General features: G+C 61.2%; 1 protein-coding gene across 4 annotated transcripts; it reads left to right on the plus strand.

Annotated features, from left to right (window-relative positions):
• The first annotated feature begins 1,029 nt into the window (after window positions 1-1,029).
• On the plus strand, window positions 1,030-26,105 carry LOC104066748 (semaphorin-3F). Of its 4 annotated transcripts, none has more exons than XM_054076924.1 (19): window positions 1,030-1,158; window positions 4,600-4,763; window positions 14,443-14,603; window positions 14,766-14,828; window positions 15,662-15,781; window positions 17,125-17,205; window positions 19,807-19,900; window positions 20,264-20,383; window positions 21,370-21,509; window positions 21,586-21,700; window positions 21,928-21,997; window positions 22,107-22,251; window positions 22,369-22,591; window positions 23,383-23,471; window positions 24,000-24,041; window positions 24,292-24,449; window positions 24,527-24,594; window positions 25,392-25,525; window positions 25,607-26,105. In XM_054076924.1, exons 2-19 carry the CDS (start codon window positions 4,652-4,654, stop codon window positions 26,015-26,017), a joined length of 2,346 nt encoding a protein of 781 aa, XP_053932899.1. In that variant the 5' UTR covers window positions 1,030-1,158; window positions 4,600-4,651; the 3' UTR covers window positions 26,018-26,105. The 4 variants fall into 4 exon arrangements, with proteins under 4 accessions (XP_053932899.1, XP_053932897.1, XP_053932896.1 ...); XM_054076922.1 differs by lacking the exon at window positions 1,030-1,158 and adding an exon at window positions 2,460-2,837; XM_054076921.1 differs by lacking the exon at window positions 1,030-1,158 and adding an exon at window positions 4,211-4,228.
• The last annotated feature ends 1,354 nt before the right edge of the window (window positions 26,106-27,459 follow it).

The raw sequence follows: 27,459 nt of genomic DNA on the forward strand, positions 1-27,459 counted from the left end.
GGGCGGGGTTATGCAAATGAACACAGGCAGCATGCTACGGGTTCGGCTCGAACCCCCTGCAAGAGGCGATGAGGTGCTATGCAAATGACCCATCGCAGCAGCAAATGATGGGCGTGACGGCTGGAATACACGGTCATGGGCTGTAGGAGGAGCTATGCAAATATTCCCAAGTGGCTGCAGAATATGGGCGTGTCCACATAAATACACATGTTTTCTGTAGACGGTGGGCGTGGCTATGCAAACGACCCCAGACGGCTGCATATTATAGGCGTGTCCATGGGCGTGTCCATTTAATTATACATACATGCTGCAGATGGATGGGCGTGGTTATGCAAATACATGCAGCGGATGGATGTGATCTGGGGCGTGGCTATGCAAATGAAGCCCCCAACTGCAAGCTGGCCATGGGTAGTTGGCGTGATGGGTCAACTTGGCTATGCAACTACACCTCCATCCCGCTATGGTCTCCGGGCCTGCATGCTGTGGGCGTGGTGGTGGGAGGGGCCATGCAAATACCCCTGCACTGCATGCTATGGGTGTGATGGGTGGGTGTGGCTATGCAAATACATGCCTGACTGCATGGTGCGGGTGAGGCTGATGGGCGTGGCTATGCAAATACCCAGAACTGTAGGGTGTTGGCGTGGTGACTGGGAGTGGCTATGTAAATCCACATTAGTTGCAGGCGTGACTGGCTATTCAAAGAACCACTACGGTGGGCGTGGCTATGCAAATATCACAGTGTTATAGGTATGGCGAGTAGGCGTCACCATGCAAATCCCCACTGCCTGTGGGTGTGCCCGATGGGGGGGGCTACGCAAATCATGAAGTCGCAGCTTATGAGTGCGACTGGTGGGCGTGGCTATGCAAATAACCCAGACCGTGTCTTTGCAGGTGGGACTGGTGGGCGTGGCTATGCAACTATTTTACCGTTATGGGCGTGGCGAGTGGGCGTGGCTATGCACTTCCCGCTGGGTTTGTGGGTGCGCCCGGTGGGCGTGGTTATGCAAATCTGCCCTCCTCGCCCGCCCGCCCGGGGCTCCGCCCCCGCCCCGCCCCGCCGGGCGCTCACGGGCCGGGGCCGCGGCGGCAGCGGCGCCGCGAGATGGCGGGGGGCAGCGGGTGCCCGGCGCGGCGCTGAGCACCGGGGACCCCGCAGAGGTGAGGGCGGAGCGGGCACCGGGAGGGGGGGCGCCCCGAGGAAACTTTCCTGCGCTCGCCTTCCCCGGTGCAGCGGGCAGGTGGCGGGGACCGGGACCGGGGAGCCTTGCCGAGAGCTGCGCAGCCACAGCGGGTGCTTTGCGGTGCATGTCCCCGTCCCCCACGGTGATGGGGTCCCTGCCGGATCCCAGCCCCTCGACCCTCATCGGGACAATACCGGAGGGGGGGTCCTTACCGGGACCCTCATCGGGACAATACCGGAGGGGGGTCCTTACCGGGACCCCTCATCGGGACAATACCGGAGGGGGGTTCCTTACCGGGACCCTCATCGGGACAATACCGGAGGGGGGTCCTTACCGGGACCCCTCATCGGGACAATACCGGAGGGGGGTTCCTTACCGGAACCCTCATCGGGACAATACCGGAGGGGGGCCCTTACCGGGACCCCTCATCGGGACAATACCGGAGGGGGGTCCTTACCGGGACCCCTCGGCCGGACAGTACCGGAGGCGGTGGTCCCCGGGGTCCCTCCAGCCCGGGACCCCGCAGTGGGTCAGTACCGGCGGTGTGGGGGGGGGCGTTCCTTACTGGTTCCCCCATCCCGCGGTGGGGCTGTACCGGAGGGGGGAGGGTCCCTATTGGTCCCCCCAGCCCCGGCCCCCTCGGCTGGGCAATACCGATCCCCCCAGGCTCGGAGCTGGCGGGGATGCTCGGGTGCCCAAAGAGGGGGTGCTGGGGGAGCACAAGCACCAGAGATACCCCCCCCGGCACATGGACCCCCCTAAGCCGGTGGGACCCTGAGCCTCGGCGGGCGGGGGGTGCAGGGAGCACAGAGCCCCGCGGAAAAGGGGATGGGGGGGCTGTCGAGAGGATGGGGGGCTCCCCTTGGGCACAAGAGGCTCCCCTTTGGAGGAAGGGGTCTCTCCCTGGGGACAGGAGGGAGTCTCTTGAGGACAAGGGGCTCCCCCTTGGAGGAAGGGGTCTCTCCCTTGGGACAAGGGGCTCCCCTTTAGAGGCAGGGGGCTCCCCCGGGGGACAGGGGGCTCCCCCTGGGACGAGGGGCTCTCCTGGGGACAGGCCAGGCGTGCCAGAGCCACGAAGTTGCGCAAAGTTATTCCCCGGGTGCGCGAGGGCCGCAGTGGAGGATTTGCATTATTGTTCTATTTTATTTCTTTATCCTTTTCCCCCCTTCCCCGCCGGTGGCATCGTGCGTTCGGGCACCGTGACCGAGGAGCGGGACAAGCTCCCTTCCCGCTCCCCATCCTGCCTTACGTTTCTTTTCCCTCCTAAAACGTTTCCTGCTCGCGAGTCCGGCTCCGGAGGCTGCTGGGACCAGGCGTGCGGGCAGCCCTGCCTCCACGCGCCCCTCCGCACCCCTTTTTGCCTTGGGGTCCCCCAAAGGAGCCCCCATTCCAGCCGAGAAACCCTTTCTTTTTCCCTAATTGCTCGGGCTTGGCATCGCTCGCTTGACCGGCCTGGGGAAGGAGGGTAAAGCCGAGCGGGATTTTGGTTCTCCTGCTGCGACACCAGCGATGGCCAAACTTTAATTGCCAAAATCCGCCCCCCTTAACCCCAAACCAGCCTGGGTGCTGGGGCGAAGGAACGTGGCCGCTCTCCCCTGGAGTTTCCAGTTTCCCTGGAGCGCAGATGACCCTGGAAATGGAGATTTCCCGGCCAAGGTGCGCTCCAATGGGCCGTTTCACCTTTTTGCTTCCTTGGAATTTGCCTTTCCCAGCTGGTTTTGGGTGTCCCCTCGCTCGCTGCCAGCCCTTTTCCCCCCTCCTCGCCCTGCGCTCGCTGCGCTCCCCTCCTCTCCCTCTTTTCCTTTGTTTGCCATCTCGCTCCCTGTCTCTGACGCGTACGCTGCTCCATCCAAATGCAATAGTGGGATTTGCCAGAATTATTTCCTAAAGCTGCCGGGGAGAAAGAAGGGGGAGGTTTGGATTGGGGGTGTGTGTGTGTGGGTATTTAACTGCAACCAACTGGAGTTTTGGCTGGCAGAGAAACTGGGGGCTCAGGCTGTCCCAACCCAGCGCTGGTGGGAAGGGTAGAGCCTGGGAATGGGTGGGAGAGGCAGGGGGGACAGCTCGGAAGGGGACGGAATGCCAGTACAATGGAGCAGAGCTGGGTGTGCGCAGGGGGAGAGGGGCGAATCGAAATATTTACTGACTCCAAGAGTGAGAAAAAAACCCAAAACCCAAAGATTGAGCCCTGGGGAACGGCGCTGCCGCTGCGCTCCGGGTCTTGTCCTGCTCTTGGAGGAAGCGCGTCGCTGGAGGGGGGCACAGCCATGGCCACCCCTCTTACGTGCCCATCCGTGACCGGTGCTGCTGCCTTGTCCTGCTCAGGCTGGGGCCAGTGTGGCCACCTCGGGAGGGACTGACCCGAGCAAAGCGGTGGGCTGGGAGCAGCCCCCGAGGTGTGGGATTGCCCCCCTTTGCAGCTCAGCATCCCTCTCGGCGGTGCCCCGAAGGGTTCCTGCCTGGAACGCTTCGTGGGGCTGCGTGGGGGCAGCTGCTGAGGGTTTGTCCCCATGGGGGTGGCACGGTGGGGACCCTGCGTCTCGCCGTGCTGGCAGGCAGCGCCCATCCTCGTGGCACCCAGTCCCACTGGCTGGGCTGGCACCACGCTGTACCCAGGCGGGTACCAGGGCGCAGCGCATCCCACCCTGCGCCTGCAGCTCCCTGGGGACACGAGGGGCCTCCTCGCAGACCCTGCCCTCGGCTCCGTGCAGCTCCGCGGGAGGGGGACCAGGGCACCCCCGGGCTCTGCGCCCCGTGCCGTGCTGGGGTACGTGTGTGGCTTGCTGGAGGCAGCTTGGCGGACTCCTCTCAGTGCCGGAGCCCCAGGGAGTCCAGCTGCCTGGCACACAGGCAGGGCTTTTTTTTTTTATTCTTCTTCTTTTTCTTCTTCTTTTATTTATGAAAAAAAAAAAAAATCCTCCTTTTTTTTTTTTTTTTTTTTTTTTTTTTGTACGTTCTTGGAATAATGAAGTCCAGATTTCCTTCATGTTGGAAAGATTTGATCCCGGCTCTGCTCGCTGTGGCTTTGCTGGGGGCTGGGAGGAGAGGTAGGGGGAGTGGGAGAGGGCTGGGGATGGGACCCCTCTGGGTGCTGGGGTGGGGGGAGCCAGCCCGGCGGGGTGGGGATGCTGCAGGCTTGGCGGGGGGAGGAAAGAAAGGATACTCCTCACCTGGGCAAGGCTCTTGCTGGCTTGGGTAGAGGAGCGTGCTGCAGCGGTGCTCGCCATCGCGCTCGGCTTGGCACCCGAGGAGGTGAGGCTGGGCACCCCCCGACTGCTGCCCCCACCCTCGCAGCCTTTGGGGTGTGATTCAGCTGAGCCCCCCCCCGGGTTGTCTCCCAGCCCTCTCCAGAGGCTGGAATAAGGAGATGTGGGGGGCTTGACTGACATCCCTCCCTCTCCTGTGCCCTCCTCGGCAGGCTCGGCCCCCCCAGACTCCTCTCGACCGAGGCGCCCAGGCGCGTGCCCACCATGCCCGTGGTTGGCGTCCTCCTCTGGGCCACCCTGCTGACTCTGGGCTGGCGGGTCACCCACGCCAAGGACCACGGCTTCGCCACCCCGAGGGTCCAGCTCTCCTTCAAAGGTAAGAGCCTGACGGCGGGGGTCGGGGAGCGGGGTGAGACCCCCAAAAATTGGAGGAGCTCAGCAGCACCCTGGTCCCAGCCGCTCCTCCTTGTCTGGGGGGGCATCAGCAGGGTGCACCCCCCAAAATCTCCATGGGGATCCGTACCCCGGCATGGCTGAGCTCCCAGTCTGTCCCCCCAACCAGCCCGGGGTGGGGGGGGTGTTCAGCCTGCCCGGTCCCCCCAGGATGCTCCTTGCTGGTGGCTGAGTGGTTCGCTCCATCTGGCAAAGCTGGGTGCCGAGGTGTGGGGAGCCCACCCCCCCGCAGCGCCCCGAGTCCAGACAGCAGCTTGGTGCTGTGCCGACCCCCCCAGCTGGTATTAACGCCTGGGAGCTGGCAGGGAGCCGGCAAGAGGCAGGAGAAGAGGGGGAAAGGGGCTTAACCCTTTGGTACCGGGGCTGCCCAACCCACCCAGCTCACTCTGGGAGCTGGGGGGGACCCCAGTGTCAGCTTTGGGGTGCACATTGGTCCTGAGCTCCTGCCACGGGGATGCTGAGAGGGGGTGGGTTGAGGGGCAATGAGACAGGGTTTGGGGTTGCAAACCACCAGGAATAGGACAAAAATTGCCCATGCTGGCTCAGTGCATTTGGCGCTGCCATCGCCCTGCTGGGGCTCGCTGCCCGCTTGGATGTGTCCCAGCCTGGGGACGCATGTCAGGAGGGTGACGGGCATGCGGAGCCTCGTGTCTGCCTCCCCTTGGCGGGGACCGAGGTGCCACAGGGGAGCTGGGGCCGTGCTGCCTGCGCTCCTGCCCTGCCTTTGCCCTCTAGCCCCGTACAGAACCGGCGAGCCCAGGGTACAGCGGCACAACCGCCGGTGAGCGTGGTGGCTTGGGTCTGGCAGAGCCCGGCAGGAGGGGCTGCAGGAGTGACGGCAAGCATTGTGCATGCAGGGCGAGCCGCTGGCGTTCAAGGCTGGTCTCAGCAGGAAAAATGGCTGGTATGAGGAGTCTGGGGACAAGTCCAGGCTGGAAAAGGGTGAGCAGTTCCTCCCCGTGCGGTAGGCGCCACTTTCCTCTCCGAAAGGTGCTTTCGGAGGGGTTTGGGGGCTGCTGGAGCACTTTAGCCACTGCCATTTCCCACCCAGGGATGCATCCTTCATAGAATCACCATAGAATCACCAGGTTGGAAAAGATCTTTTGGATCGTTGAGTCTAACCTTGCTCCAGCTTGGAGCATCTCTTCCTCATGGTTGTGGTGAGGGGAGGCTGAGGTCAAGCCCGGCACCCGCTGCCCCCGCGAGGTGTGTGTTAACGCCCGTTGCCATCCCGCAGTCGGTGCCCTGGGGAGCAGGATTAATTCTGGATAAGCGCGGTTTGGCCCTGCAGGGTGGGGGCTGGTTTGGGGTTGGATTTTTGGCCCCGCTTTGGTGGAGCAGAGGTCCCTGGCCATGTCCATAGGACCTAGAAGAGTCACCCAAGCACCCGTGTTGGGATCTCCAGTCCTTCTCCCTCGTGCTCGGGGGGGAATCTGGCAGGGCTCCTCCTGCTCCCGCTGCCTGGAGGGGGGATTTGCGGTGGGAGAAGGGCTGGTTTGCACTTGCACACAGAGAAGAAATGCTGGCAGTGTGCCGGAGCCAAGCACACAGGGATCAGGAAGGAATGCCACTCGCCCCTTCCTTGCCTGCACTCCGGCAGCGGGGAATTAGCCCGGGGACTTCCTCGGTGGCCACCGAGCTGCCAGTAAGCGGCTTCCCCAAGCCAATAATCTGTACGTGGCCTCCTTGAAGTCACGGGGCCACGAGACGTGGGGCACAACGGTGCTTCCCAGCTGGTCCAGCCCCTTCTCACGCTTGAGGAAGCGGAGCTGGTGCCCAAATCCACCTCCCCAAAGCCCTCGGGAGAGCTGGGCGTGATGGGAGCCAGGGACACTGGTGTGATGAGTTGGGCTGGGCTCTGCGGGGACACAGCGGTGGTACCATTGGTGTGGGCACTGCTGGAGGGATGCTGCTCCGGCTGAAGCATCCCTGTGCCATGGCGCTGCCCGGTGGGAGCGAGGTGGCCGTGGCCTTGCACCGGCACCCAGCAGGGTGCTGGGGAAGGAACTGTGCTGCTTGGAGCTGCCGTGTCCCCGTGTCCTCCCCCCGCGTGCCTCGCCTCGGCCGCGCTGCCTGGAGCCCCGCCAGCCGCGGGAGCGTCTCTGGGTTTGTTTGCTTTTGGTTGTTATCACACGCCTGAGGTTTGTCGCAGCTCCCCAGGGCCTGCGTCATCCTCTACGGAGCCCCATCGTCTCCGAGGGCTTGAAAAAAAACCATATATAAAATAATGAAGCAAGAGGAAAGGGGCTGGAGCTGAGTTCCTTCGCTGCAGTGATGGACTGGGCAGGGTCACCCATCGGTCCTGTTGCCCATCCTATGACCCCCATGGTCCCTGTCCGTCTGTCCTCCCTCTCAAGGCTTTCCTGTCCGTGTGTCGGCAGGAGGAAGGTGACCAACACGGAAAGAACAGTGCTGGGAGCGGCTCCGGCACAGCTCCCTTTTGCCAACAGCTCTTCCCAGATCCCAGCCCGGTGCCGGCCAGAAATAGGGTGGATATTTTTAATCATCTCCTTGCTAACAATTCCACCCCCCTCTCCTGTACACATCCTGCAGCCCCCTCTCTCCGGGCCTTCCTCCGTGCCGGGGGGCTCGGGCTGGCTGCCTGGCTGATGCTTTCCCTATGAGGATGCAGGAGGTGATGATGATGATGATGGTGATGGTGATTCATCTCTCCGTGTCCTGCTCCAGTCCAGTGTGGGAAAAGTGTGCGGGAAGGAAGGGTGGGCTCTTGTCCCGCATTGCCACGGGAAGCCCTCGAGGTCAGGACTCTCTGTGGGGCTTCAAAGGGGGAGCCGCTCCCCCCCTGCAGCCACAGGAACAGCCATGCCGGCACCTCTTGGAAAAGCTGTGGCAGAGGTCCAGCCGGGGGGCAACCCTGGCCGGGTGAGAGGCAGGGCAGTTCCTGCAGGGGGGAAAAAAATCATTTTAAAAAGAATAAATCAAGCCATGGAGTCTCCTCTTGGCTTTGCCGCCTGCCCCCTGCGTGACCGTGCTCTTCCCCACTTCGTGCCTCAGTTTCCCCTCCCGTCCTGCTGGCATCTCAGCTGGTGGTCAGAGGATGTCGGCACGCTTGATCCCAGGCTGGAGGTGGCAGATGGCTGGAGAGGAGCCCGGCGAGGGGGGCACTTCCCAGGGGCCGCCCAGGCGCCCTTCTAAGCTGCCGCAGCTGTGGGCACCGCTCGGTGACAGCGGCCTGGGATAAACACGGCGGGGGACACGGGGGGGATGCACGGACATGGCCAAGGGCTCGGGGATGTGCCGGGAAGGCTGGTGCCACTGCTGCCCACCCTGGCCCGGGTCTGGGGGGTGAACCCCCCCCCCCCCAGTGCTGCTCCTCAGACCCCTTGAACGTAGAGAACACGCCGTGGTCCCCTCTTCTGTGCCCTGAGGGACGGGGATGCCGGCTGAGCCCTGTGACCCCTAAGAGGATTTTAGTGGCTGGGGCGGTGGGGGGCTGCGACAGGGACCCCCCCCTCCAGGACCGGCTGCTGCTGGGGCTGAGCCCCCTGCGCTCCAGCTGCGAAGCTCAATAAGCTCCTTAACCCCCCACCAAAAATAAGAATCCCATGGGATTTCAGTGTCATCGTCCCCAAGCCAGTACCTGATAAGCTCATTATCCCTCAAACTAACGATGCTCCTTAGCCAGTGTGGTCCTTCCTGGGGTCCCGGCTTGTGTCCCCCTCCCCAGCTTCAGTGCCTCTGGACCCTGCCCAGAGCCCCCCCGGCTGCTCCCTTCCCTGCTGCCTTTTTGGCGTGGAGCAAATGGTCTGGAAAACCGACTGCCTTCCCACCCAGCGCCTTGGCACACGCAGGGTTTTAAGGGCTGGGAGGGAAAATAACATAAAGAAATTAAACAAAAGCCCCGAAGGTGGCAAGTGGGGACCCCTCAGGTCAGCCCTTTGGGTTTAGGAGTGAAAGGGCTCCTTCCTGAGAGTGGTTTTGGGATCCCGGAGCATCCCCTGACCTGGGTCCGTGTTGGGGACCGGGGTCCCCGCTGCTGAGGGATGCTCGGTGGGGACAGGATCCCCCCTGCCAGCGATGCTTGCTGGGGCACATCCCCCTGCCAGCGCTTCGGGCGGGTTCGCCGGGGGATGAATCAGCGATTTCAGCTGAAAAAATGTGGTTTATCCTTTTTTTTTTCATTGTTTTTTTGGCCTGCGCCCAACCGGCCGGGCAGCGGTGGCCGGGGAGGAGGGGACACCCGGCTGGGCCCGCTTTGATCCCAAGGAATTTGACCCTTGGACAGCTGTGGCACCTGTACCCTGGCATGGGGCTGGTGGAGTGGGCGCTGGGCAATGCTCACAGGGGGCTGGAGATGGTTGGGGGTGGAATGCAATGAGCCGGAGCCATTTCATCTCCCAAGCCCCAGCAAGGCAGCTTCGGTTTCCTCCCACCTGTGAATCTGGTTAAATGGGAAAAGAGCTTGGCTGGGGGCCACGGAAACTCTCTTATTACATGTAATTAGCTTAATTACATCATAAATAACCCATCAAGGGGTAGCGGAGTGACGCTCAAACAAATAAGCAATTCTGCTTTCAGCGGGCGACCCACCCAGCTCTTTGATCAGCCCCAATAACAACAAATGCTTTAAACACTCGCGGGGACGCATCCAGCCCCCCATCCTTCTCCCTCCATCGCTCCCCATCCCTCCCTTCTGCCGGGTACCCGAGAAGCTGCATCCCACATTTCAAGCAGGGAATACATTAAGGGGGAGCGTGAACATTTGGGGCTTGCTTATCAATTTGTGGGATAAAGCACTGTGGGATGGAGCCGGGATTTATCTGTGCTGGGCCAGGCTCCCTTGGGATCAGCGCTGGGCTTCTCCATCGGCATTTAGAGCGAATTCATGCAAAGAAAGGGTTCCCAAAAGGCGCTGCTGCTGCCAGCCGGGAGGGAGAGCGGTTATTGAATATAAACACGCCATGTAATTTACATGCTAATTATGTTGAATGCGCTACAAGCCCATAATTAGAAACTAATTAGGTGAGAGTGCCTGTAATTGGTTTCAGGAGGGTGCAGCCATGGTGCACCTGGGGAGATGACCGGCTTGGGACCTGACGGCATTATCTCTTCGTGCCAGCGCCCTGGTGATGTTTGGGGGGTCTGGGGGGCATCTGGGGGGCTAGGTTTGGGTGAGCAGCCCCCCAGGAGGCTGGGTTTATCAGGGACCCCTAAAATCTCACCTTTGCTTTGGAGATCAGAGCTGCTCTCTGTGCCGCTGGCCGCTGGGCAATGGGACCGCTCATCCCTGAGGGATGGGGACGGTGGTGGCAGCCAGCAAGGGTGGAGGTGTGGGCAGCTGCCAGAGCTGTAAATTTGGCTTTATGGGGGGAATGTGGCTTTGGAGAGCTGTAATGGAGCAGTGCCACTTGCCACCACCGCAGGCAGAGCCAAGCATCGCCCCTGGTTGCCAGTCACGACTGGTTCCTGGCTGCCGGCATCGCTCGAAGGCGCACGGTAATTAAATCTCAACACCCGAGGTCACCAAACCGTGCCGGCGAGGCGAATCCTGGAGGGATTTGGGGAGGACTCTGCAGGATGCTGCAAGGGGATGGTCCCCAGGGAGCCCACCCCGGCTGCCATGCTGGGTGGCTCCTGGCTCCGGTGCTGGGCAATTAAAATAGGATTAGGCTCCTGGCCAGCCTGGGAAGCTCCGCCGGTGCTGGCGTTGGGTTGGCGGCGGCGATACAGGAGGGAATTTGCTCATCAGGGCGCATCCACTAACGAGCTGGCTTCTCCATCTCCGGGGACCCTGTCCTGGCTGCCAGGGGCAGGTTTGGGGGCACAGAGGTGGCAGGGGATTCGGTGGGAAGGGTGGGGGGTGGCAGTTCGGGAGGTCAGAGGTTGGGGTAGGGGCTCGCCCGCCTCTCCGTCCCCTTTGGAGAGGGCGTCACGGGGCAGTGGGTCTGTCACCGCCCCGCTTTGGGGGTGTCCCCTCGGATCGCTGGGGCATGAGGAGCTGAATGCGGCCACTGGCGGGGGGCCAGGGCCCTTTGTGTTGGTGGCCCCATGCCCTGCCAAGCCCTGGAGATGCCCATCCTGATGGATGTGGGATATTTGGGACCATCGTTGACGTAGGACCCCGCACCGCCTGTGTTGCCCAGGTCAGGGGGTCCTTCTTGGGGGGCGAGGGTGGGAGCACAGTCCCTGGGGAGGGTGGACATGGCAGAGGTGGCAGAGTAGGGCTGTCCCGGTGTGAGACCTCCTGCCTGGTTTAACTGCCATGCCCAGCTCTGCCGGCACCACATTTGCCTCTGCCCCAAACGGGATGGATGTCCCATGCCAGCAGCACGTCCCCAGTGCTGGGGACAACCTCTCGTGCTCCGCCTGCGTCACCCACCGCCGGACCTGCCCTGCCCTTTCCTGGCTCCTGACCGACACCAGCGTCACCGCGAGGGGAAACCCTGACCAATCCATCCCGGGCTGCCAGGGCACCGTGTGGGGCAAGTGTGTGTGTGCACACGCATGCACACATGCACACACACGCATGCGGAGGGGGGACACCGGTACACACACATTGCACACGGTACGTGCACACACATGTAGGACATGTGATGTGTGTGCATGTGTGTGCAGAGTGCAACATGTGTGTCACACACATTGCACATTCTATGCACACATTGCACATTCTATGCACACATATCCCACATTCTGTGCACACACATCGCACATTCTATGCACACACATCGCATATTCTATGCACACACATCCCACATCCTATGCACACACATCGCACGCTGCACACATGCACTCACATTGCATGTTTTACACGCACATGCACACACATTGCATGATGCACGCGCAAGCACACATCATGTTCTACACACATGCACGCACACATCACAGGTTCTACACGTGCACACGTGTTGCATGCTGTATACACATGCACACACACACGTTTTACATGCATGCACACACATTGCATGCTCTACACATGCAACACGGGTTGCCTGCTCTGTACACATGCACATGTGTGTTTTACAGACACGCAAGTTGCACATTCTGCATACACGTGCACACTCATTACATTTTCTGCATGTGCACACACATAATGTCCTACACACATCACGTTCTACACACCTGTGCACACACATTGTGTGTTCTACACACACACGCACACCCATCACATGTTCTGCACACAGGATCATAGAATAGTTTGGGTTGGAAGGGACCTTAAAGATCCTCCAGTTCCGACCCTGCACACATGTTGCGTGTTGCACACACACATCACACATTTTATACACACGTTGCACACACGTTGCACACTGCACACACATGCAGACACGCAAACACTGCGCAGGGCCGTGGGATAGGCAGGAGACATGGAGCATCTGGAGCCCAGATGGGCCAGGCAGGAGGGGTGTGCAGTGGGGTGGGCAGCCCCAGCCTTTGCCCCACCAGCCTCTCTGCTTGCCCACTGTGCTCACCCCATCCATCCGGGGTGATACCGCCAAAGGGGGTGGTATCTAGGGCAGGTGGCATCCCACAGGGGTGGCATCTGGTGGCATCCGAATGGGGTGACACCTCCAAAGGGATGGCACCTCCAAAGGGGGGTAGCATTTGGGGCAGATGGCATCCCTTAGAGGTGGCATCCAAAGAGGGTGGCACCTCCAAAGAGGGTGATGCCTCCAAAGGGGGTGGCATCTAAGGGAAGATGGCATCCCATGGAGGTGGCATCCGATGGCTGGGGATGGCATCTGGTGGCGTCCAAAGCAGGTGGCACCTCCAAAGGGGTGGCATCCTGGTGGCTCCCCAGGCTGGGGTTGAAGTCCCACCCTGTGACACCGTTTCCTGCGGTGGTGCCAAGCGGGCTCTGCCATGGGGCTGGGGAGCACCACTGCCAGCCCTGGGACAGAGCAGGTTCTCTCAGTGACACCAGTGGGCGTGGATCTGGCTGCAGCTGGGCAACCCTGTGCCCTCTTAGTGTGGGGTGACCCCCCTTCTACACCCCAACTCTTGCACTGCCAAGAGGGGTGTACAAGGGGGACCACAGCCCGAAGACTGCAGACTCCCGTGTCCCCATGGACTTTGGGGACACCTATAGGACATTGCCAGGAGGTCAGGGAGATGCACAGGCACTTGGCATCCCGGCTGGGAAGACAGCTTGGCTGCTGGAGCCCTGCCCAGTCCTGCCTGGAAGTCAGCGCCTTCCTTCCCGCTCTGATCCGTGGAACCCTGCTCCGGTCTCACCAGGAGTCAGGCTGCCCCCAGCCCCAAGGACACCGCGGCACCCGCGCAGTGGGGCTGCTCAGGAGGGCAGTTTGCCATAGCGGTGGCATCCGAAGGGGGTGACACCTCCAAAGGTGGTGCCATCTAGGGCAGATGGCAGCCCATGGAGGTGGCATCTAATGGCTGGGGTGACGTCTGATGGCTGCTGGTGGCATCCAAAGAGAAAGACATCTCCAAAGGGGGTGGCATCTAGGGCAGATGGCAGCCCATGGAGGTGGCATCTGATGGCTGAGTGTGCGTCTGATGGGTACTGGTGGCATCCAAAGAGGATGACATCTCCAAACGGGGTGGTATTTGGGACAGATGGCATCCCAAGGGGGTGGCATCCAAAATGGGTGACACCTCCAAAGAGGGTGATGCCTTCAAAGGGGCTGGCATCTTGGGCAGATGGCATCCCATGGAGGTGGCATCCAATGGCTTTAGGGTAGCATCCAAAGGGGTAGCATCCAGGGCAGATCATGTGCCGTGGAGGCTGCATCTGATGGCTGTTGGTGGCATCCAAGGCAAGTGGCATCTCCAAAGAGAGTGCCACCTCCAAAAGAGGTGACATATAGGGAAGATGATGTTCCATGGGGGTGGCATCTGATGGCTGGGAGTGGCATCCCTTGGTTGTTGATGGCATCCAAAGGGGTGGCACCTGCAAAAGGGGTGGCATCCAGGGCAGCTCGTGTCCCCTGGGGCAGGGTCCTGTGTTTCACTCGTGCCCCGGCCCCTGCCACACGGTCCTTGGCACCGGCCCACATCATCTGCAGCACTTCTGCCTTCCATCTGGCTGCCTCATTGCACTTGTGAATATTCATGACCCTCATTATCCTCTTTCACTCGTTGCTCCCACACTTGGGCTAAAAATAACTTCCCCGGGGGGGATGGGGTGCGCGGGGGGAGGCTCGTGCCCCCACCAGGAGCTGCCTCCTTAGGGTCCCAGCTTCCCCAGCTGAGGAGCCAGTGGTCTGGCTGGGACATGGGGTCACAGGGCAGGAGGGAGATGATGCTGGAGATGTTGGGAGCTGTGAGCTCTTGGGTGGGGGGACAGGGAGCCCTCGCTTCTTGCCCTGTCTTGATGGGGAGCTCCACTCCTTTCTGTGGGGTGTTGGCTCTCCTGAGTCCAGGTTCTGCTGCCTCCTCCCCTGGTTACTCTCATTTGTCCCAACATCTCTGTCATTGTCCGATGTAGAGGTGGCATAACCATGATGCTCATGAATGGGAAGGTGGGCACTGTGGCCTGGAAGGTGGGCACCATGTGCTGGAAGGTGCCGACCTCCTCTCACAGGAGGTCCTTCAGCTGGGACCAGGCTTGCCCTCAGGGGCAGGGTTGGTACTGGGGAAGGCAGGAGGTCCCTGGGGTGTTGACGCCTGCCCTTTTGCCCCTGCAGAGCTGAAGGCGACAGGCACGGCGCATTTCTTCAACTTCCTCCTCAACTCCAGCGACTACCGCATCCTGCTGAAAGACGAGGACCACGACCGCATGTACGTGGGCAGCAAGGACTACGTCCTGTCACTGGACCTCCACGACATCAACCGCGAGCCCCTCATCGTAAGCTGCTGTGGCAGGGCATGGGTGGGAGGGTGGCAACGGGGCACCTGGGTGACTGTTTCGCGTTCTGAGGCAAGAGCTTGATGGGCATCTCTGGCACTGGTGGGGAAGAGGTGGGACTGGGTGGGAACCTTGATCTCCACTGGCCTGATGTCTCCACAGATCCACTGGCCTGCGTCCCAGCAGAGGATTGAGGAGTGCATCCTGTCGGGCAAGAACAGCAACGTGAGTGGCGAACATGAACCTGCTTCTAGGTAGTGGTGGGAGGGTTGGTGGCCAGCACTGGAGGGGGATTCATGTCCTACAATGGGAAAGCCATCCCCTGGATCACGTGTAGCTCAGCAGCATCTGCAGCCATGCCAGCCAGGATGGGGTGGCACTCCAAGGTGTTGTGGTGTCCTGTCACCCATTCTGTCCCAGATATGCAGGTCCTGCCGAGCTTGATGAGCCAGCAGAAGGCCAAGCTTCCCACACTGCTTCCTCCTGCCAGCCAGGGCTGAGCTCTCCAGCGTGCCCGCTCAAGGCCCATGCCAACCAGTGACCTGTGCATTCCAGGCCACATGCCAACCCATGTCCCATGCCACCCTGCGGCTCCATGCCAACCCATGGCTCTACGCCAACCCAAGACCTGTGCCACCACATGACCTATGCCAACCGATGTCTCCATGCCAACTGAAGACTTGTGCCACCCCATGACCCGTGCCATTCTATAACTGATGTCAACCAATGGCTCTAAGCCAACCCAATTTCCGTGCCACCACATGACCCATGCTGTCCTATGACCCCATGCCAAGCCATAATCCAGGCTAACCCATGACCACACCAACCCATGAGCCTGCTCCAACGCTTGGCTCATGCCATGTGCCATGCCAGCCCATGCCCCACACCAGCCTCCCACCTTTCTGGCTCCTTGGCCTCCTTTCTCCCTTCCCAGCTCCTCCCCCACGTCAGAGGCTGGACACCATGGTGCCTGCCCCAGTGTGGATGCTGGGATGTGGTGGGAAGGTGGTGTCCCAGTCCCTTAGCTCGGATTAGCACCCTCTCCTTCTCCTTCCCAGGGGGAGTGCGCCAACTTCATCCGCCTGATCCAGCCCTGGAACCGGACCCACCTCTACGTATGCGGCACTGGTGCCTACAACCCCATCTGCGCCTTCGTCAACCGTGGGCGCAAAGCCCAGGTGAGGGGCGGGAGGGACAATGGGGGCTCAGCCAGTGCCCAGCCTGGTGAAGCCACCATGGGACTGTCGTGTGGGAGGGCAGCGTGGCACAGCTCTGCTGGCTGGTGCCGGGAGGGTTGGGGGGCGGTGGGTTGGTGGGCAGTGACAAACTGAGGAGCAACCGTGGCTAACGGCACTGTCAAGTGGGGCTGAGACATCTCCACAGACCAAGGATTTCACGCTGAAACCGGGCTGCCCCAGCTGGACCCCGACGCCAGCTTCCACGCAACGTGCCCTCCCACCCGCCAGCCGCAGCCAGATATCCACCAGGGTGAGGGACGCATCTACCCTGGCTTCCCACCCACCGCCAGGCTGCCGAGCCCCTCACCGTGGATGTGGAGAACGCCCAGCACTGGTGTTGTGCAGGAACTGCGTCAGGGGCCATGTCAGCACGTGAAGCAGTGCCAGAGTTGTCCCTGGATGGATGTCACCCCGTTCTGAGGACCACGGCGTGCAGTGAGAGGGTGACGTTGAAGCCACGTGCCACCGGGCTGGACACACAGCGGACAGAGGAGCGCTTTCAGGACAGCCCTTGGAAGGAATTTGTCTCTGCAAATCGTGATGTTGGCACTCCAGCCCTGCAAGGTGTCTGTCCCCTCCGTGCCGGGGTGACAGATCCTGGGCAGTGTCCTCTCCTGTGGTCAGGGCAAGCTGAGCACCACCAGCATGAGCCAAGGAAGGAGCATGGGGCTGGACGTGGAGGACCTGCCCCAGTGGCCACCAAGTATGCACCGAGCGAGGCAGATGCTACTCAGGCCACTCCAGACTGGGACTGGATTGGGAACAAATTAGGCAGTAGCGGAATTTGAGGAGCACCAGGGATGCCCATGTGGTTGAGGACAGTATCAAGCATCCCCTCTGGTGAAGTCAGCATCAGTGCAGCAGGGAGGGGGGGTCCTGGTGACCCCCATGGTGCCGGTAGCTTCTCCCACGCCGTGGCTTGGCACTGGGGTGTTGCTTCCCTGCATGGGGTGCTCCCAGCTGGATGTCAGGTACCATCTTTGCCTCCCTGGGTGTGACCCCAACCTGGCTGGCTGCAGGCAGCTGCCTCTCCGCTCTCTCCTTTGCCGCATTGAGGCTTCCCAGTTCTGTGGGGTAGAGCAGGATCCATCCTGGAGAAACTCCTACTGGAGGCCAGAGCAGCTCAGAGCATCTGGTGTCCTGCACTGGTAGCCCGGGTGGCTGCGGCTCTGCTGCTCTGTTGGCACCCATCACCCCGGCTCTTGGGGTCCCCCAGTTCCCCCGCGCCGGGGGTCCGTCCCCGTCTGCTGGCGCTAACTCTCTGCCCTGCTCCTTCTCCCCAGGGGTTTCCGCCGAGCCAGCCGGGAGGCCGGGAAAGCAGATTCACCGACAGCCCCCTCAGCCCGAGACCAACACAAAGCAAGGTGGGAACCGGTCTGGGAGCCCGCCGCAGCCATGCCCACCTCTGTCCTGGGGCGCGACGGAGCCGTGGGCTCCTTTCCTTCCCACCGGCATGCTTCCGACCCCCAGGCAAGGCGCCCTGTCCTGTGGGCATCCCCGCCATCTCCTTCCCTCTCGGCGCAGCATCCTCCGGCCACCGGCCTGGTGTCTCCACTCTCCTTCTTTTACTAACTCCTTCCTCCCAGGCCATGTGCGGGTCCCCCGTGGGGACACTGTCAGGGACGGTGGCTCCTCCTGCCCCGCCACGGGCTTTGCTGTGTCTCTTGGAAGCAGGACCACATGTCGGCAGAGCCACAGGGAGTCAGGATGGTTCACAGGGCAGGATGTGCAAGAGGTGTTTTGGTAGGGTCTACAAAAACATCGATGAGTGTCTGCTTCGCCCTGCCCCGAGTGGTGCTTGTGTCATCCCAGCGGGCTCAGGGAGGCAACGGTGTCCCTTTCTTCTGGGGACACGCTGTGCCCAGCCTGCCCTGACAGTGTCCCCCCCAGCCTCTCCCCTTCAGACTAACACGGGTCAATGCATGAACCGGGAGAGGGGTGGGAGAGGGGCAGAGGGTGATGCTTGGCCACAAGCATCTCACCAGCTGTGGGCAGCTCCTGCTGCCAACCCACGGTGAGGAAGCACCGTTACCATTTAGCCTCCTTGCTCCCCTCCACCCCGGTCCCTCCCTCCCTGCTGGATCTGGCCCCAGCATCCACGGAGAGAAGCTTCCCCGAGCTCCCTGGGGGCTGCCAGCACCCGCTTTCTGGCAGCTCCGATGGTTTTCAAGGCACATCATCGAAACGGCAGTGCTGGCACCACGGCACCTCCTGAGTTGCCTCGCGGGGAGGGTGAGGTGGTGCAACCGGTGCCGGGGCTGTGCTGGAGAGCCAGTTTGTCCCCGTGAAGGGTTTGCCCAGGGCAGAGGCGTTTGTGGTGGTGCCTGTGGTGCAGGCGGTGCGGTGGGGATGGTGGAAGCGCGGCTGTGCCTGACACTGAGGCTGGGGTGCAGCACAAGGAGCAAACCCTCTGGTGGGGAGCATCCCAGCTCCCCAACCCTCCTGCCCTTCCCAGAGCCGCGGGCTCTGACAGGATCCTGCTCACCTCTTGACATCCGTGCCAGGACATGAGGCCAATGGGCAGCTCCACCAGCCCAGTTTGGTTGCCGAAGTCTCCCCTGACTTGGGGAAAGGTGGCTTGAAAGCTGCCCAGCAGAGAAGGACCTGTTGGTCCTCACTCAGCTGTTGGTCGACAGCTGAGTGAACGTGAGCCAGCAGTGGCCCAGGTGGCCACAAAGACCACTAGTATCTTGGCTTGTATCAGAAACAGCATGGCCAGCAGGACCAGGAAGGGATTGTGGCCCTGGACTCCGTACTGGTGAGGCTGCACCTCAAATCAGATTTGGGCCCCTCACTACAGGAAGGACATCGAGGGGCTGGAGTGTGTCCAGAGAAGGGGAACGGAGCTGGGGAAGGGGCTGGAGCACAGGGGTGGTGAGAGGGAACTGGGATTGTTTAGGCTGGAGAAAGGAGGCTGAGGGGAGACCTCCTCGCTGTCTACAACTGCATGAAAGGAGGTTGTAGTGAAGTGGGTACTGGTCTCTTCGCCCAATTGACAGTGATAGGACAGGAAGAAATGGCCTCAAGTTGCCCCAGGGCAGGTTCACATTGGACATGAGGAAAAAATTCTGCACCGAAAGGGTTCTCAGGCCCTGGCACAGCTGCCCAGGGAGGTGGTGGAGTCCCCATCCCTGGAGGTGTTTAAAAGATGAGTAGGTGAGGTGCTCAAGGATGTGGTTTTGCAGTGGACAGCTATGGTTGGACTTGATGATCTCAAAGGTCTTTTCCAACCTCAGGATTCTATGATTCTATGATTGTGCCGCGCTGCTGCTTCGTTCTGGCTCTGGGGATCCGTACGCTGTGGTGAGGGGTGACCTGGCCCTGCCTGCCCCGAGTTGGCACCAGCAGAGGACTTTACACGCATCAGTGGAGGCAGAGCGGGTCTTGCCCCTGGCTGAGGATGGAGGACAGTGCCAGGGATGGCCATGGGGAAGGCAGAGGTGACAGTGTGGGGCAAATCCCCCCGGAGCATGCACAGCATCTCACTGTGATGCCACCCCATGGCGCCTACTGGAAAACAGGTCCTCGTGGGAGGAGTGCATCAGATCTGGCAACTGAGCTGTGCCAGGCAGTGCCACTTGCCAAACCCCACCTGCCAAAGCCACCAGAGCTGCGTGACCTGGACCCAGCCAAGTGGTGATGTGCAGCATGGGCAGCCGGAGCGAAGAGGCGGCCGGAGGGAGAGATTTGCATGGGGGATGGATGCTCCCTTTCAGCCTGGCATCTTGGCCAAGTCTCTAAGCGGTGGAGGGCACGGAGAAACATCCAGCAACATCGGAGGACTAGCGCACGGGACCTTCAGCTTCTCAGGAGACCTGCAGAGCACCAGTGTGGTCCATCTGCATCCATCCTCACTGCCGAGCTCCATCCCGGATAAGACTTTCTCTCCCAGAGGTCTTCGGAAGGTGCCATGGGGATGGAGAGGTGAAAGTCTAACCAGCTCCTTGGTTTGCTTCCTTCACCAGGATTATATCTTCTACCTGGAGCCGGACAAGCTGGAGTCGGGCAAGGGGAAGTGTTCCTATGACCCCAAAGTAGACACCGTCTCTGCGTTAATAAGTGAGTCCTGTAGCTCCCCAGCGCCAGCACTGCTTGCTTTGGGCAGAGGGAACATGCAGGGAAGTTGGGACGTCTGCTTCCAGCATCATCCCGCATTGCCCACATATCACCAAGGAGTCAGGCTCCCGCCCTGCCACTCCCGCCTGCTCCAACTGCAGGTGGCCATGCAACTGGGATACCCAGTCCGTGGACACCTGGCCCAGCTGGGGGGGTCTTGGTTACAGAGCGGTGCCACCTCCTGAGCTCTCTGGGATGGCCATGGGCAGTGGATCTTGGGTGCCTGGTGGCTACTGGCCAGGGATGGGGCAGGATGGAGCCCAGGGCAGTGTTTGAGGGCCTCTGGTCCATCTCTGCCCTCTGCAGATGAAGAGCTCTACGCTGGTGTCTACATTGACTTCATGGGCACGGATGCAGCCATCTTCCGCACCATGGGCAAGCAGACGGCCATGAGGACAGACCAGTACAATTCGCGGTGGCTCAATGGTGAGTCCAGGTGTCATCGATCCAAGGAACCTGGAGACACCATGGCTCCAGCCTTGGAGGCCTGTTGTGTCGTACTGCATCCTCCCAGAACAGAGATCACAGCCGGCGTGGGCAGGTGGATGAGTGGTGGTATGGATGGATGGATGGATGGATGGATGGATGGATGAATGGATGAGTGGATGAATGAATGGATTGGTGAAGGATGGATGGATGGATGGATGGATGGATGGATGGATGGAAGGAAATCTGGGCACTAGCACAGAGGGATAGATGTGTGAGACATGGTGACAGACATGCTGGAGGCTTTGCTGGATGACAGGAGCAACCAGCTGGTAGGAGGTGAGGCTGGCTCTACCAGAGTCCATGCCTGGGTTTCTGCAGGGCTGAAATGTCAACCGTGTCGCCTGCGATCAGTGACCCTGAGCGCTCATCCTGCCCCTGTCAGAGCACCTCTGCCTGTGGGGCAGCAGCTGAGTAAACAGAGCAGAGCAGATGCGCTGATCCTGGCGGGCCAGGGAGCCGGCGGGGCGGTAACCCGAAGAGGGGGAGCTGTCAGCACAGGCTGGGCACTGGCTGATGGATGGCAGGGAGAAGCTTCCTGAGAAGCTTCCAGGCTGTGTGGTTCCTCCCAGGGGGGAAAGACCAGTTCCCACCATCCTTCTCATAGAGCTGCTGGGGCTGGGGGGGAAGACCAGTTCCCACCATCCTTCTCAAAGAGCTGCTGGGGCTCTCCATCCTGTGGACTAGGAGCAGGGATGCTCCTACGGACCTCAGGGATGTTCTGAGCGCAGATGACCACCAGAGAGACCTGGTTCCTCAGAGCCTTTACAGCTCTGGACCTGATCCAGCTCTTGCCCTGTGACCATGGCAGTGCTTTTCCAGGAGTGGGATGATGGCAGCAGAGAGGAGAGCTCAGCATCCCACTGTGACACAGGGCAGGGGGTGCCGCTGGGCTGACAGTGCCGTGCTATGCCGTGTCGTTCCAGACCCAGCCTTTGTCCGTGCCCAGCTCATCCCTGACAGCAGCGAGAGGAATGATGACAAGCTCTACTTCTTCTTCCGAGAGAAGTCAGCCGATGCCCCGCTGAGCCCTGGTGTCTATTCCCGCATCGGGCGCATCTGCCTGGTAGGTGGAGGGGTGTGTGAGCAGGAATCGGGCAGGGGGCAAGCAGGGCTTGAACACAGAGGTCCCTTCATTGCAGAATGACGACGGGGGCCACTGCTGCCTCGTGAACAAGTGGAGCACCTTCCTGAAGGCCCGGCTTGTCTGCTCCGTGCCGGGACCTGATGGGATCGAAACACACTTCGATGAGCTCCGTGAGTGGGCAAGGCAGGACCAGGGTTTTTCTGCACCCCTGTGGGCTTGGTGGCACCCTGAAGAGGTGACACAGTACCCTGTCTCATGGCGAGGGCTAGGGACCTCCTTGTTGCCCCCTACCTCTTTCCTCTCCCATGGGGAGCTGCTCTACCCCCTGCCCCAGCATCCATGGGTGTGAGGGGGTTCCATCTTCCTCGTGGTGACACCTCCATCTTTCTGTCCCAAGAGGACGTCTTCATCCAGCAGACTCAGGACACCAAGAACCCCATCATCTATGCCGTGTTCTCCGCGTCAGGGTGAGTGCTGACCTTCCTGGGCCAGGGCAGCAGAAGGGGGGGGTCCCCAGTGGTGCTGCAGTGGTGGCCAGTGCCAAGCCAGAAGGTGGCAACGGGTCCTTCCTCCCAGGTCGGTCTTCAAGGGCTCTGCTGTGTGTGTCTACTCCATGGCTGACATCCGCATGGTCTTCAATGGGCCCTTTGCACACAAGGAGGGACCCAACTACCAGTGGATGCCCTACACAGGCAAAATGCCCTACCCACGGCCAGGCACCGTAAGTACCTTCTGGGCACAACCCAAGGAGTTGAGCAGGCGCCTGCCAGGCCGCCAGCACCCTTGGACCTGTGCTGAGATACCGGATTACCGAGCGCTGGTGACATTTGTGCTGCAGTGCCCCGGTGGGACCTTTACCCCATCCATGAAATCAACCAAGGACTACCCTGATGAAGTCATCAACTTCATGCGCACTCACCCGCTGATGTACCATGCCGTCTACCCCACCCACCGCCAGCCGCTGGTGGTCCGCACCAACGTCAACTACCGCTTCACCACTGTGGCCGTTGACCAGGTGGACGCGGCAGACGGGCGCTATGAGGTGCTTTTCCTGGGCACAGGTACCCACGCCGCGCACCGCGGGGAACGCAGCATGCTCCGGCGCGGCCCCGGAGGGCACGGGCACCACCAGGGCTGGCCAGAGCACGGTGCACCCCTGAGATCCCTGCCCCTCCTCAAGGCTCCAGTCTGGTCCTTCCCCTGCCTTGGTCCCCACCCCACAGACCTCAGCGTCCAGCCTGGTCCTTCCTTTAGCCCAGTTCCCATCCTTGGAATCAACAATCCAGTATGATGCCTCCCACCCTAGGGATGCCATCATCCAGTGTGCCCCAGAGCCCACCCCAGGGACCTCCACCACCCAGCCTCATCCTCTCCTGACCGTGGTGCCCATCCAACGTGCTCTGTGATCCAAATTCATGCTTCCCGTTGCCCATGCTAAGCCCACCATCATCCAGCCTGATGCTTCCCCTGCCCAACTGCCCATCCAGAAGGCACCAGCATCCCCACCCTATCCTTTCCCAGCTCCAGAGCCCATCCTGGGAGCTCTGTTGCTCCAGTGTGGTGATTCCCCTGCTCTAATGCACATCCTAGAGCCCTCGTGACCCATCCTGGTCCTTCCGCTGCCCCGGTGCCCATCCTTGGCTGCTGTCCCCACCCTGCTCTGGGTGGTGGATCTGAGCAGGTTCACCTCACCCCAGGCATAGCTGCCCACAGCATCAGGAGAGAGATGGGGATGGACTTGGGACGAGGTCCTTCTTCCCTCCAGCTCCAGCAGGGATCCCTTTCTCAGGAGGGGGAGGGCACGGGTGCCATGGGGTGGCACTGATTGCCCGGGCTCTGTGCTGTCTTGCAGATAGGGGCACTGTGCAGAAGGTCATTGTGCTCCCCCGGGATGACATGGAGACAGAGGAGCTCATGCTGGAGGAGATCGAGGTGTTCAAGGTAAGGATTATCCTCCACCCTCTGCTGAGTGTCCTCAACCTAGCCATTCAGCCCCTTGGGACACCAGCCAGTCCCTGGGACACCAACTAGCCCCTTGGGACATCAACTAACCTCCTGGGACACAAGCCATCCCTTGGGACATCAGCCAGTCCTGTGGGACACCAGTCATCCCTTAGGGCATCAGCCAGCTTCTTAGGACACCAACCAGCCCCATGGGACACAGGCCACCCCTTTGATACACCAGCCACCCCTTAGGATATCATCCAGCCTCTTGAGACCCTGGGACATGAACCATCATTTGGGGCATCACCCAGCCCCTTGGGACATCAACCAGGCCCTTGGGACACGAGCCAGCCTCTTGTCCAGCTCTGGAGGGACCCTAAGAATTGGTCCTCCCATGTGCTGCTACCTTGTGGCTTCCCCTGCCCAGCCCAGCAGCCGGGGGGGCTCTGGGATGTCCACCCTGGGGCTGCAGCGTCAGGCCAGGTGCTCACCCCTCCCATCTCCTTCACTCCTGCTCCCGTCTAGGTGCCAGCACCCATCAAGACGATGACCATCTCCTCCAAGAGGGTGAGTCACAGCATGTGGCAGGGAGCTGGGCAGATCCCATTGTGGGCCTGGCCACGGCACTCTCCGGTGTCACCACAGCACCGAGCAGGAGCCACCAGGGTGGCCACAGGGCAAGCTGCCTCTGGTGGCCCTCGGTGGCTCTCATGTCTTGGCCAGTCCCAGTCCCAGCAGCTCATTTCGGGGTGGGGGAGGTCCTTGCAGGGTGTGGACAAGATGACATCTCACCCTGTCCTCTTTGTTCCTCCAACAGCAACAGCTGTACGTGTCCTCGGCCGTAGGCGTGACCCACCTGGCCCTGCACCGCTGCGATGTGTACGGGGAAGCCTGTGCCGACTGCTGCCTGGCCCGGGACCCCTACTGCGCCTGGGACGGCAGCGCCTGCACCCGCTACTCCGCCTCCTCCAAGAGGTACCAGCACTGGGGGAGAGTGGCAGGGAGGGACCCCCGGCCCCAGGCTCCCCTGCTCACCTCCTGCGTCCCCACAGGCGGAGCCGGCGGCAGGACGTGCGGCACGGCAACCCCATCCGCCAGTGCCGAGGATACAACTCCAATGGTGAGTGAGGTCTGGGCACGGCCCCACGGCACGGGGGCAGCCGGGGGCGTAGGGAGGGCAAGGGGCAAGAGGGGGACAGGAGTGGATGGATGGGGTGGTGGGTGGATGGATGGATGGATGGATGGATATGTTAAAGAGGAGCATGAATGTGGTTGGATGGGTGGATGGATGGATGGATGAATAAATAAGTGCGTTGGGGTGAGGATGAACACAGATGGATGGGCCAGTAGGTGGATGGATGGATGGATGGATGGATGGATTAAAGAATGAATGCATTGGGGAGGAGGACGAGTATGGATGGATAGATGGATGTGTTGGGGGTGAGAATGAGCAGATTTGAATTGGTGGGTAGGAGGGTGCATGGATGGATGGATGGGTGGATGAATGGATGGATGGATGGATACAGTGGGAGAAGGGGTGATCACAAATTGATGGGTGTGTGGATGGGTGGATGGATGGATGGATGGACGGATGAATGGTTGGGTGGATAGATGGACAGATGGATGGGTGGGTGGATGGATAGATACAGTGGGAGAAGGATGACCACAAACTGATGGATGTGTGGATGGATGGATGGATGGATGGATGGATAGATGGATGAATGGATGGATACCCTACTGCAAGCATGGCTACACTACAGGAGGAGGAGCACACTTGCTGGGTGGCTGGGGAGCAGGCAGACACATGGCTGGAGGTGGGCAGGAGCTCTCCCTCGGCGAGCAGCTGGGCAGGAGGGCAGCAGGGCAGGGACGTGGAGGTGTGCGTGTGACCTGTCTGCCCATGGCTCCCCGCTGCAGCCAACAAGAACACGGTGGAGGCTGTGCAGTACGGAGTGGAGGGCAGCACCGCCTTCCTGGAGTGCCAGCCCCGCTCGCCGCAGGCCAGCATCAAGTGGCTGCTGCAGAAGGACAACAGCGACCGGCGGAAAGAGGTAGGGCAGGGGCTGCACCTGGGGGTGCCGAGGGGGCACCGAGGGCCAGGTGGCTGAGTCGTGCCCCCTCTGCGCCCCCAGCTGCGGGTGGAGGGCCGGGTGCTGCGGACGGAGCAGGGCTTGCTGCTGCGTGGCCTCCAGCTTGGCGACAGCGGCCTCTACACTTGCACGGCCACCGAGAACAACTTCAAGCACACGGTGACCAAGGTACAGCTCCGCGTCCTCAGCAGCCGCGCTGTCCACGCCGTGTTGGTCCAAGCGGAGACCCCTCCCGGCCTGCCGGGTGCTCCCACCCCCCGCTACCAGGACCTCCTGCAGCTCCTCACCCAGCCTGAAATGGGACTCCTGGACCAGTACTGCCAGGGCTACTGGCGGCACACGGCCGCTAGCCCCCCGCAGCCGCTGGCTGGCCTCAAAGCCAAGGAGCAGCAGGACCAGAAGAAGCCTCGAAACCGCCGAAATCACCAGCCAGAGACCTATGGGCATACATGAAACTGTCATCAGGGACTTTGCTAGCACAGTGGTCTATTTTTCCCCCCTTTTAATATTAAAAATATCTATAAATAAATATATATATATACCTCCCCGCACACACGCACGCAGACACGCGCGCTGCCCCCCACCCGTGGGAGACGGTATTTATTTGTAGGGTGTATATAGTCATGAGGGCTGTTTGACCCCCACCTCTTGGCCCGAATGAGGAGTGGGGATCCCCCTGGTTGGCCGCAGGCAGCGTCTCTGTCTTACCCCCTATCCCTTCCCAGGATCCCAGCGTCCTGGCATGCTGGGAGCACTGGGCACTGGAGCTGCTGTCTCCCCACCATCAGGGCACGGCACTGGGGTGAGGGAGGGGGTGATGCACTGGAAAAAGGGGGACAAACACCAGGCACAGAGATAGGTGGCACTGGGTAAGGTTTGCCTCCTGCAACCTGGGCGCGGCTTCCTGCCTCAGTTTCCTCACCTGGATGTTGAGGAGCAAGGGCTTTCTACCAGGAAGGTGCAGCCCCCCCAGGCAAGCCTAGGAGAAGGGGGGCAGGGTACACAGCCCCACCGCCCCGCTCGGGGGTTGACATGGGGACCCTCAAGACAGGACGCAGGTGTCCAGGCCACAGGGCGGGGGCTCAGCCAGGGGCTTTGGGTGGGAAAGGGAAGGAGAAAGGGCTGTGCAGGGGGAGAACCTCACTGGCACCAGCACCCATGGGTGTTTGGGGTGCTTGGGCACCCCGGGCGTGCAGGGGGTGTAAATAATTGTACAAGGGGAGACCAGGGGTGTTGGGGGCCAAGCAGGTGACCCTGGCCACAGCCCACACCCCCCCAAATAAACACTGGCTTGGGATGGACACAGGTGCCTGCTGTGCTCTATGGGACAGGGAAGGGGCAGCTGGGCTGCTAATTAGGTTAATGCCCTTAATTGAGCCCCGCTGGGCTGGGATCAGGGGAACACTGGGAACACTGGTAAGCTGGGGGCCACTGGGCAGGATGGAGGGCATGCGGAGGGGGCAGTACTGGGTGACTCTGTGGGTGTTAGGGGTACAGGATGGGCCAGCAGTCAGTACTGGGTGGTACTGGGGGCACTGGGAATCAGTACTGGGCCATTAGGGTTTGGTACTGGGAGCTGGTACTGAGAGGACAGGGTGGGGCAGTGGTACTGGGCTCTACTGGAGGGAACAAACGGGTGGTAGTGGGCGATACTGGGCTGTACTGGGGACCCTCTTCTTGGTACTGGGGGTGGTGGGAGTAGTACTGAGTTCCTCTGGGCAGTCCCAGGAGGCACTGGGGAAAGTGCTGGGAGGTCCTGGGCTAAACTGGGGGCAGTACTGGGAACACTGGGGGCGGGCAGGGCTGTTCTGGGGCAGTACTGGGGGCACTGGGGGCGGGCAGGGCTGTGCTGGGGCAGTACTGGGGGCACTGGACTGGGTTCGTTCGCCCCCTGG

Source organism: Cuculus canorus, chromosome 11 (genome assembly GCF_017976375.1).
Source record: "Cuculus canorus isolate bCucCan1 chromosome 11, bCucCan1.pri, whole genome shotgun sequence".
Lineage (NCBI taxonomy): Eukaryota > Metazoa > Chordata > Aves > Cuculiformes > Cuculidae > Cuculus > Cuculus canorus.